Genomic DNA, 13701 nt, shown 5'->3' with positions numbered 1-13701 from the left:
TTGATCTTCTGTCACGGTCATGTGGAGAATTAACGGACCAAAGCGCAGTGTGGAATTGGTTTGACCATATTTTTATTTGAAGAGAATCGAACAACAAAACAATAAAGCAGAAACGATACGTGAAGCTCAAGCAGGCAACTACACAGAAACAAGAACCCACAAAACACAGTCAGGAAATGGCTGCCTAAATATGATCCCCAATCAGAGACGACGCTAAACAGCTACCTCTGATTGGGATCCATACCAGGCCAACAAAGAAATGCACACACTAGATATACACCCCCTAGTCACAACCCCAACATAACCAAAATAGAGAATAACAAGGCTCTCTATGGTCAGGGCGTGACAGGAAGTCAATCCTCCACTTTGAGCCAGGAGAGATTTACATGCATATTATATTATTAATATTAGCTCTGTGTAGATTTAAGGGCCAGCTGTGCTGCCCTGTTCTGGGCCAATTGTGCGCCGCCCTTTGGGACTCCCAATCACGGCCAGTTGTGATACAGCCTGGATTCGAACCAGGGTGTCTGTAGTGACACCTCAAGCGCTGAGATGCAGTTCCTTAGACCGCTGCGTCACTCAGGATCCCCTATCAGCAAACATAGACACACTGGCTTTACTCCGAGCCAGTGGCAGGTCATTAGTAAAGATTGAAACAAGTAAGGGGCCTAGTCAGCTGCCCTGGGGAATGCCTGACTCTGCCTGTACTATGTTGGAGAGCCTTCCATAAAAAACACCCTCTGTGTTCTGTAAGACGGATAACTCTCCATCCACAATATAGCAGGGCATGTAAAGCCATAACACTCATTTTTCCAGCAGCAGATTGTGATGTCAAAAGCTGCACTGAAGTCTAACAAAACAGCTCCCACAATATTTGTATTATTAGTTTTGCTCAGCCAATCAGTCATTTTTATAATATGACCTTCCCTATAAATGAGGTGATAAATCATTGAATCTGGTGATACTATAACTAAGACTATAGCTGAGCTGAGACTATAGCTGAGCTGAGACTATAGCTGAACTGAGACTATAGCTGAGCTGAGACTATAGCTGAGCTGAGCTGAGACTATAGCTGAGCTGAGACTATAACTGAGACTATATTTGAGCTGAGACTATAACTGAGACTATATCTGAGACTATATCTGAGCTGAGACTATAACTGAGACTATATCTGAGACTATATCTGAGCTGAGACTATAGCTGAGACTATAACTGAGACTATAGCTGAGCTGAGACTATAGCTGAGCTGAGACTATAGCTGAGCTGAGACTATAGCTGAGACTATATTTGAGCTGAGACTATAGCTGAGCTGAGACTATAGCTGAGACTATAGCTGAGACTATAACTGAGACTATATTTGAGCTGAGACTATAGCTGAGCTGAGACTATAGCTGAGACTATAGCTGAGACTATAACTGAGACTATAGCTGAGCTGAGACTATAGCTGAGATTATAGCTGAGACTATAACTGAGACTATATTTGAGCTGAGATTATAACTGAGACTATAGCTGAGCTGAGACTATATCTGAGACTATATCTGAGCTGAGACTATAACTGAGACTATAACAGAGCTGAGACTATAACTGAGACTATAGCTGAGCTGAGACTATAACTGAGACTATAACAGAGCTGAGACTATAACTGAGACTATAGCTGAGACTATAGCTGAGCTGAGACTATAACAGAGCTGAGATTATAACTGAGACTATAGCTGAGACTATATCTGAGACTATATCTGAGCTGAGACTATAACTGAGATTATAACTGAGCTGAGACTATAACTGAGACTATAGCTGAGCTGAGACTATAACTGAGACTATAGCTGAGCTGAGACTATAACTGAGACTATAGCTGAGCTGAGACTATAACTGAGACTATAGCTGAGCTGAGACTATAACTGAGACTATAACAGAGCTGAGACTATAACTGAGACTATAACAGAGCTGAGACTATAACTGAGACTATAGCTGAGCTGAGACTATAACAGAGCTGAGACTATAACTGAGACTATAGCTGAGCTGAGACTATAACTGAGCTGAGACTATAACAGAGCTGAGACTATAACAGAGCTGAGACTCTAACTGAGCTGAGACTATAACTGAGCTGAGACTATAACTGAGACTTACTGAGCTCAGACTAATTTCATGGTGAACAGTATGTTTCTATCTGTCTAACTCTATGACCATCTCCTCTCCCCTTGTCCTGCAGTGGTCAGTTTGCGGTGGTAAAGAAATGTCGTGAACGTAGCTCTGGCCTGGAGTATGCCGCTAAGTTCATCCGTAAGCGACGGAGCAAGTCGAGCCGGCGTGGCGTGACCCGGGAAGACATCGAGAGGGAGGTCAGCATTCTGAAGGAGATTCAACACCCCAACACCATCACGCTACACGACGTGTTCGAGAACAAGACTGATGTCATCCTCATACTAGAACTGTGAGTACCCTGACCCCTCTGACCCCCGACGCCCTGACGCCCTGACCCCCTGACCCCTCTGACGCCCGACGCCCTGACGCCCTGACCCCCTGACGCCCGACCCCCTGACCCCCTGACCCCTCTGACGCCCGACCCCTGACGCCCTGACCCCTCTGACGCCCTGACCCCCTGACGCCCTGACCCCCTGACTCCCTGACCCCTGACGCCCTGACCCCTGACCCCCTGACGCCCTGACCCCCTGACCCCCTGACCCCTCTGACACCCTGACCCCTGACGCCCTGACCCTCTGACGCCCTGACCCCCTGACGCCCAACCCCTGACGCCCTGACGCCCTGACCCTCTGACGCCCAACGCCCTGACCCCCTGACCCCTGACCCCCTGACTCCCGACCCCCTGACGCCCGACCCCTGACGCCCGACCCCTGACGCCCGACCCCTGACGCCCTGACGCCCTGACGCCCTGACCCCCTGACGCCCGACCCCTGACCCCCTGACGCCCGACCCCCCCCCTGACCCCCTGACGCCCGACCCCTGACCCCCTGACGCCCGACCCCCTGACCCCTGACTGACGCCCGACCCCCTGACGCCCGACCCCCTGACGCCCGACGCCCCTGACCCCCCTGACCCCTGACGCCCGACCCCCTGACGCCCTGACCCCCCTGACCCCCTGACGCCCTGACCCCCTGACCCCTCTGACGCCCAACAACCCCTGACCAGACTGGTTACAGATCAAGGTTGAGGCCATAGTTAGGGGTGCTTTCTCAGCAGAACCTGTTTGTGAACTAGTGTTATGGTTGGGGCTGCTTTAACCTGGACTCTCTGGCTTGAAGAATCCATTACTAGTCAAAGCTAAGCACTGTGAATGATCTTACCACATCAGTACCACTACAATACGCTGTGCCAAAGACCAATGTTTCTACCAGGGCTTCTACCAAGAGAATCTCTTGAGAAAGTGTGTGTAACTTGTTATCTTTGACACGGTTATCCAAGTAGACAGTATTTCAACCACATAATGCACCCAAGACCAACTGAAGTCTTATCAGTCCCTAACGTGTCCCTATATCCAGTCCCTATACTCCCTATACCCAGTCCCTATATCCAGTCCCTATACCCAGTCTCTATAGTCCCTATACAGTCCCTATACCCAGTCCCTATACCCAGTCCCTATACCCAGTCCCTATACCCAGTCCCTATATCCAGTCCCTATACCCAGTCCCTATACCCAGTCCCTATACCCAGTCCCTATATCCAGTCCCTATACCCAGTCCCTATACCCAGTCCCTATATCCAGTCCCTATACCCAGTCCCTATATCCAGTCCCTATATCCAGTCCCTATATCCAGTCCCTATACCCAGTCCCTATATCCAGTCCCTATACCCAGTCCCTATACCCAGTCCCTATACCCAGTCCCTATACCCAGTCCTATCCCAGTCCCTATACCCAGTCCCTATATCCCAGTCCCTATCCTATATCCAGTCCCTATACCCAGTCCCTATACCCAGTCCCTATACCCAGTCCCTATATCAGTCCCTATACCCAGTCCCTATATCCAGTCCCTATACCCAGTCCCTATATCCAGTCCCAGTCCCTATACCCAGTCCCTATATCCAGTCCCTATACCCAGTCCCTATACCCAGTCCCTATATCCAGTCCCTAGTCCCTATATCCAGTCCCTATACCCAGTCCCTATATCCAGTCCCTATACCCAGTCCCTATATCCAGTCCCTATGCCCAGTCCCTATACCCAGTCCTATATCCAGTCCCTATACCCAGTCCCTATATCCCCTATACCCAGTCCCTATACCCAGTCCCTATATCCAGTCCCTATATCCAGTCCCTATACCCAGTCCCTATACCCAGTCCCTATACCCAGTCCCTATACCCAGTCCCTATATCCAGTCCCTATACCCAGTCTGTTCCAGCGTAAAACTAAAAAAAACAGGTTGTTTTGGCAACTTGTGGTCAAGTGACTGAGCACTGTTGTTATTGGCTGAGTGTGTTACTATCCTGTCACTGCTTCCTCTGCAGTGGGCTGCTACCTCCTGTTCCCTGTTTCCATCCTCAGAGGAAATGCATAAACAAGGCACTTTTTTTAGGGGGGAAAACGTCAACAATGTAGTCATTACAGTGACCTGCTATATCAGCCACCAGTCACCAGTCTGAGAGCACCATGTCGTCATCCCAAATGGAGACCTAGGTCCTTTTTGACCAGGACCCAAGTAGTGCCACTTCACTGAATCATTACTCAGTGATTCACTAATGTTTTATAAAAAGGCAATATATGTGCCTACATAAACTGTGCCAAAGGTAATATATTCCAGTGTACACTCTGGTGGAGGGTTGTCCTCACGGCCTCCATCTGTCTAGACTCTGGTGGAGGGTTGTCCTCACGGCCTCCATCTGTCTAGACTCTGGTGAAGGGTTGTCTGGTGAAGGGTTGTCTTCATGGCCTCCATCTGTCTAGACTCTGGTGGAGGGTTGTCTTCATGGCCTCCATCTCTCTAGACTCTGGTGAAGGGTTGTCTTCATGGCCTCCATCTCTCTAGACTCTGGTGAAGGGTTGTCTTCATGGCCTCCATCTCTCTAGACTCTGGTGGAGGGTTGTCTTCATGGCCTCCATCTCTCTAGACTCTGGTGAAGGGTTGTCTTCATGGCCTCCATCTCTCTAGACTCTGGTGGAGGGTTGTCTGGTGGAGGGTTGTCTGGTGGAGGGTTGTCTTCATGGCCTCCATCTCTCTAGACTCTGGTGGAGGGTTGTCTGGTGGAGGGTTGTCTTCATGGCCTCCATCTCTCTAGACTCTGGTGAAGGGTTGTCTGGTGGAGGGTTGTCTTCATGGCCTCCATCTCTCTAGACTCTGGTGAAGGGTTGTCTGGTGGAGGGTTGTCTTCATGGCCTCCATCTGTCTAGACTCTGGTGAAGGGTTGTCTGGTGGAGGGTTGTCTTCATGGCCTCCATCTCTCTAGACTCTGGTGGAGGGTTGTCTTCATGGCCTCCATCTCTCTAGACTCTGGTGAAGGGTTGTCTTCATGGCCTCCATCTCTCTAGAATCTGGTGGAGGGTTGTCTTCATGGCCTCCATCTCTCTAGACTCTGGTGAAGGGTTGTCTGGTTGTCTGGTTGTCTGGTGAAGGGTTGTCTGGTGAAGGGTTGTCTGGTAAAGGGTTGTCTGGTGAAGGGTTGTCTGGTGAAGGGTTGTCTGGTGAAGGGTTGTCTGGTGAAGGGTTGTCTGGTGAAGGGTTGTCTGGTGAAGGGTTGTCTGGTGAAGGGTTGTCTGGTGAAGGGTTGTCTGGTGAAGGGTTGTCTGGTGAAGGGTTGTCTGGTGAAGGGTTGTCTGGTGAAGGGTTGTCTGGTTGTCTGGTGAAGGGTTGTCTGGTGAAGGGTTGTCTGGTGAAGGGTTGTCTGGTGAAGGGTTGTCTGGTTGTCTGGTGAAGGGTTGTCTGGTGAAGGGTTGTCTGGTGAAGGGTTGTCTGGTTGTCTGGTGAAGGGTTGTCTGGTTGTCTGGTGAAGGGTTGTCTGGTGAAGGGTTGTCTGGTTGTCTGGTGAAGGGTTGTCTGGTGAAGGGTTGTCTGGTTGTCTGGTGAAGGGTTGTCTGGTGAAGGGTTGTCTGGTTGTCTGGTGAAGGGTTGTCTGGTGAAGGGTTGTCTGGTTGTCTGGTGAAGGGTTGTACTTCTGCTCTCACCTCCTCGCGAGGAAAAGGACCAGCGGTCCGGTAGTCACGGCCACGATGACGCCGTCTCCGGTGTCACTGCAAGCTGTGCTAGTTTTGTCACTTGCCTTCTTCATGGCACTGATGTGTTGTTACCCACTCGTTGGTATTGGCTGAAGTAAGCCTTAGGTTGATAGAAGTGCCTACTGTTAGCTTATTGTATCTACATTCGGTATTGTCTAAGATCTCCTCTCCTCCTCCTCTCCTCTAGGGTGGCTGGTGGAGAACTGTTTAATTTGCTAGCAGAGAAGGAGTCCCTAACAGAAGAGGAGGCTACTGAGTTCCTCAAACAGATTCTGGATGGAGTCCACTACCTGCACTCCAAACACATTGCACACTTTGACCTCAAGGTACACACACACACCCTTTGACCTCAAGGTACACACACACCCTTTGACCTCAAGGTACACACACACACACTTTGACCTCAAGGTACACATACACACCCTTTGACCTCAAGGTACACATACACACCCTTTGACCTCAAGGTACACATACACACACTTTGACCTCAAGGTACACACACACACACACACACACACACACACACACACACACACACACACACACACACACACACACACACACACACACACACACACACACACACTTTGACCTCAAGGTACACACACACACCCTTTGACCTCAAGGTACACACACACACCTGACACACACACACGCACACACACACACACTTTGACCTGAAGGTACACACACACGCACACTTTGACCTCAAGGTACACACACACACACACACACTTTGACACCAAGGTACACACACACACCCTTTGACCTCAAGGTACACACATACACACACTTTGACATCAAGGTACACACACGCACACTTTGACCTCAAGGTACACATACACACCCTTTGACCTCAAGGTACACACATACACACACTTTGACATCAAGGTACACACACGCACACTTTGACCTCAGGGTACACATACACACCCTTTGACCTCAAGGTACACACATACACACACTTTGACATCAAGGTACACACACGCACACTTTGACCTCAAGGTACACATACACACCCTTTGACCTCAAGGTACACACACACACACACACTTTGACATCAAGGTACACACACACACCCTTTGACCTCAAGGTACACATACACACACTTTGACATCAAGGTACACACACACACACTTTGACCTCAAGGTACACACACACACCCTTTGACCTCAAGGTACACACATACACACACTTTGACATCAAGGTACACACACGCACACTTTGACCTCAAGGTACACATACACACCCTTTGACCTCAAGGTACACATACACACCCTTTGACCTCAAGGTACACATACACACCCTTTGACCTCAAGGTGTACACATACACACCCTTTGACCTCAAGGTACACATACACACCCTTTGACCTCAAGGTACACACACACACCCTTTGACCTCAAGGTACACATACACACACACTTTGACCTCAAGGTACACATACACACCCTTTGACCTCAAGGTACACACACACACCCTTTGACCTCAAGGTACACATACACACCCTTTGACCTCAAGGTACACACATACACACCCTTTGACCTCAAGGTACACACACACACCCTTTGACCTCAAGGTACACACATACACACACTTTGACCTCAAGGTACACACACACACCCACACACACACACACCCTTTGACCTCAAGGTACACACACACACCCTTTGACCTCAAGGTACACACACACACCCTTTGACCTCAAGGTACACATACACACCCTTTGACCTCAAGGTACACACACACACCCTTTGACCTCAAGGTACACACACACACATTCACACAGCTACAAGGGCCACTCCAGTGATGAGTTCTGTCCTCTCGACTCTGCTCTGCACTGAAACCAGACACAACTAATCAATGGCAGAGCTTTTATCACACTCTGGCCTGTCTCCAGCCGGAACATCCGTCATCATCGACACTCACTGGTTGTTAGTTGGTGGACGACATCAGTGTTCTGATCAGCTCAATTCTAACTCAGTCAGTGTTGTACAATGTCCCATTTGTTTTAGTGTGATCATTTAAACATGCTTCCCCAAAAACTCAAGAATCAAATCAAATCAAATCAAATCAAATTTATTTATATAGCCCTCACATGATCAGCTGATATCTCAAACTGCTGTACAGAAACCCAGCCTAAAACCCCAAACAGCAAACAATGCAGGTGTAAAAGCACGGTGGCTAGGAAAACTCCCTAGAAAGGCCAAAACCTAGGAAGAAACCTAGAGAGGAACCGGGCATAATACTATGGCCAGTCCTCTTCTGGCTGTGCCATATACATATTATAACAGAACATGACCAAGATGTTCAAATGTTCATAAATGACCAGCATGGTACATAATAATAAGGCAGAACAGTTGAAACTGGAGCAGCAGCACAGTCAGGTGGACTGGGGACAGCAAGGAGCCTTCATGTCAGGTAGTCCTGGGGCACGGTCCTAGGGCTCAGGTCAGTTGAAACTGGAGCAGGAGCATGGCCAGGTGGACTGGGGACAGCAAGGAGTCCTCATGTCAGGTAGTCCTGGGACATGGTCCTAGGGCTCAGGTCCTCACAGAGAGAGAAAGAAAGAGAGAAGGAGAGAATTAGAGAACGCACACTTAGATTCACACAGGACACCGAATAGGACAGGAGAAGTACTCAGATATAACAAACTGACCCTAGCCCCCGACACAAACTACTGCAGCATAAATACTGGAGGCTGAGACAGGAGGGGTCAGGACAACACTGTGGCCCCATCCGATACACCCCGGACAGGGCCAAACAGGAAGGATATAACCCCACCCACTTTGCCAAAGCACATCCCCCACACCACTACAGGGATATCTTCAACCACCAACTTACCATCCTGAGACAAGGCCGATAAGCCCACAAAGATCTCCGCCACGGTACAACCCAAGGGGGGCAACATTCAGGCCTACCACAACAGTGAATCAACCCACCCAGGTGACGCACTTCCCCAAGAATGAACATGGTCTACACTATAGGACAGCTTGAGTCACATGATCCCCAAATTACACATACTACTAATACTACACATACTACCCTACATAATACTGCTCTACTACACATATTGCATAATACTACTCATACTTCTCATACTACACATACTACATAATACTATACAATAATGTTCATACTACACATATTACATAATACTACACAATAATGTTCATACTACACATTCTACTATACATACTACATAATAGTACACCATACAACTCATACTACATAATACTACTCATACTACATAATACTATACAATAATGTTCATACTACACATATAACATAATACTACATAATAATATTCATACTACATAATACTACACATACTACGCATTCTACTATACAAACTACATAAGACTACTCATACTACACATGCTACATAATACTATACAATACTATTCATACAACACATTCTACATCATACTGCCTAATACTACACATTATACTATGCATACTATGTAATACTACACATACTACACCATACTACTCATGCTACATAATACTACTCCACTACATAACACTACTCATACTACACATTCTACTATACATACTACACACACTACATTATACTATATAATACTACTCCACTACATAACACTACTCATACTACACATTCTACTATACATGCTACACACACTACATTATACTACATAATACTGCACGTACTACGTAACACAATACTGTTCATACTGCACATACTACTCATACTATATAATACTACTCATACTACATAATACTACTCATACTACATAATACTACTCATACTATATAATACTACTCATACTACATAATACTACTCATACTACATAATACAACTCATGCTACGCATAATTCTACTCGTACTATATAATCCTACTCATACTACTCATACTATATAATACTACACATACATAAGACTACTCATACTATATAATACTACACATACTACACATACAACATAATACTACTCATACATCATAATACTACTCATACTACATAATTCTACTCATACTACACATACTACTACATAAAACTAATCATGCTACATAATATTACTCATGCTATATAATACTACTCACACAACACACTCTGCTACTCATACAACATAATACTACTCATACAACATACTACTACGCGTACAACATAATACTACTCAAAAAACATAATACTACTCGTACTACTCATACTACGTAATACCATATAGTACTACACATAATACATACTACCACTCATACTACCTAATACTACATAATCCCACGCATGCTATATAATACTACTCATACTACACAATACTACTCATACAACGTAATACTACTCATACTATGTAATACTATGCAAGCTACATAATACTACTCATACAACGTAATACTACTCATGCTATATAATACTATGCATGCTACATAATACTACTCATACTGCATAATACTACATAAAACTATTCATACTACATAATACTATTCATGCTATATAATACTATTCATGCTACATAATACTACTCATGCTATATAATACTATGCATGCTATATAAAACTATTCATGCTACATAATACTACTCATGCTATATAATACTATGCATGCTACATAATACTACTCATGCTATATAATACTATGCATGCTACATAATAATACTCATGCTATATAATACTATGCATGCTACATAATACTACTCATGCTATATAATACTATGCATGCTACATAATACTACTCATGCTATATAATACTATGCATGCTACATAATACTACTCATGCTATATAATACTATGCATGCTACATAATACTACTCATGCTATATAATACTATGCATGCTACATAATACTACTCATGCTATATAATACTATGCATGCTACATAATACTACTCATGCTATATAATACTATGCATGCTACATAATACTACTCATGCTATATAATACTATGCATGCTACATAATACTACTCATGCTATATAATACTATGCATGCTACATAATACTACTCATGCTATATAATACTACTCATGCTACATAATACTACTCATGCTACATAATACTACTCATGCTACATAATACTACTCATGCTATATAATACTATGCATGCTACATAATACTACTCATGCTACATAATACTACTCATGCTATATAATACTATGCATGCTACATAATACTACTGCATGCTATATAATACTATGCATGCTACATAATACTACTCATGCTATATAATGCTACATAATACTACTCATGCTACATAATACTACTCATGCTACATAATACTACTCATGCTACATAATACTACTCATGCTATATAATACTATGCATGCTACATAATACTACTCATGCTATATAATACTATGCATGCTACATAATACTACTCATGCTACATAATACTACTCATGCTACATAATACTACTCATGCTATATAATACTACTCATGCTACATAATACTACTCATGCTATATAATACTACTCATGCTACATAATACTACTCATGCTACATAATACTACTCATGCTACATAATACTACTCATGCTATATAATACTATGCATGCTACATAATACTACTCATGCTATATAATACTATGCATGCTACATAATACTACTCATGCTATATAATACTATGCATGCTACATAATACTACTCATGCTATATAATACTATGCATGCTACATAATACTACTCATGCTATATAATACTATGCATGCTACATAATACTACTCATGCTATATAATACTATTCATGCTACATAATACTACTCATGCTATATAATACTATGCATGCTACATAATACTACTCATGCTATATAATACTATGCATGCTACATAATAATACTCATGCTATATAATACTATGCATGCTACATAATACTACTCATGCTATATAATACTATGCATGCTACATAATAATACTCATGCTATATAATACTATGCATGCTACATAATACTACTCATGCTATATAATACTATGCATGCTACATAATACTACTCATGCTATATAATACTATGCATGCTACATAATACTACTTATGCTATATAATACTATGCATGCTACATAATACTACTCATGCTATATAATACTATGCATGCTACATAATACTACTCATGCTATATAATACTATGCATGCTACATAATACTACTCATGCTACATAATACTACTCATGCTATATAATACTATGCATGCTACATAATACTACTCATACTGCATAATACTACATAATACTATTCATGCTATATAATACTATTCGTACTACACACTCTACAACTCATACAACATACTACTCATTCAACATACTACTCATGCAACATAATACTTCTCATACTACATAATACTACTTATGTCATGCTACTCATACTACATAATACTATATAATACTATGCATGCTACGTAATACTACGCAATACTACTCATATTATTGAATATTACACATACTATATACTACTACACATACTATGTAAAACCACTGAATACTACTTATATGACTGAATAGTACACATACTATATAATACTACTGAATACTAATCATACTACTGAACACTACTCAAATTACTGAATACTACTGTACTCATATTACACATATTACATAATACTACTCACACACCATATTACACATACTACTCGTATTACATCATACTACTCATACTACATAATACTACACATACTACATAATACTATACATACTACACATATTACACATGCTACAATGCTACACATACTGCTGAATACTACTCATATTACACAAATTAAACATACTACGTAATACTACTCATATTACACATGCTACATAATACAACATGTACTACACATACTACTTCACATACTACTCTAACTACAAGACATACTACTACTCATACTGCACATACGACATAATACCAGTCATTCTACTCATTCTACACATATTACATAATACTACTTATACTGTAATACTACTCATACTACCCAAACCAGGCATACTATTCATATTACATACTACTATACATACAACTCATACTACACATACTGCATAATACTATACATACTACACATATTACACATGCTACAATGCTACACATACTGCTGAATACTACTCATATTACACAAATTAAACATACTACGTAATACTACTCATATTACACATGCTACATAATACAACATGTACTACACATACTACAAGACATAATACTACTCATACTGCACATACGACATAATACCAGTCATTCTACTCATTCTACACATATTACATAATACTACATATACTGTAATACTACTCATACTGCCCAAACCAGATATACTATTCATATTACCTAATACTATACATACAACTCATACTACACATACTGCATACTACTACCTTTACCAGATGCACTCCTCATACATATTACTCATACTACACATACTATATAATACTACTTGTGCTACACATACTGTATAATACTACACATACTATATAATACTACATACACTACACATACTACATATACTGCACATACTATATAATACTAAACATACTATATAATACTACTCATGCTACACATACTGTATGATACTATGCATACTATATAATACTACATATACTACACATACTATATAATACTGCTCATACCACACATACTA

At 42.7% G+C, this 13701-nt stretch overlaps 1 protein-coding gene across 3 annotated transcripts in view; it reads left to right on the top strand.

Moving 5' to 3' along the window:
* Positions 1-13701, top strand: part of dapk1 (death-associated protein kinase 1) — a 194357-nt gene that overhangs the window by 67960 nt on the left and 112696 nt on the right. For all 3 annotated transcript variants that reach the window (XM_052512193.1, XM_052512192.1, XM_052512191.1), the window contains 2 exons: positions 2210-2431; positions 6349-6487. In XM_052512193.1, coding sequence (XP_052368153.1) covers positions 2210-2431; positions 6349-6487 — 361 coding nt within the window. The remainder of the gene's footprint in view (positions 1-2209; positions 2432-6348; positions 6488-13701) is intronic.

The sequence above is a fragment of the Oncorhynchus keta genome, unplaced genomic scaffold, assembly GCF_023373465.1.
Source record: "Oncorhynchus keta strain PuntledgeMale-10-30-2019 unplaced genomic scaffold, Oket_V2 Un_contig_8064_pilon_pilon, whole genome shotgun sequence".
NCBI classification, from domain to species: Eukaryota; Metazoa; Chordata; class Actinopteri; order Salmoniformes; family Salmonidae; genus Oncorhynchus; species Oncorhynchus keta.
Note: the sequence above shows the minus strand (reverse complement) of the source record. Positions and strands in the feature narration are given on the sequence as shown.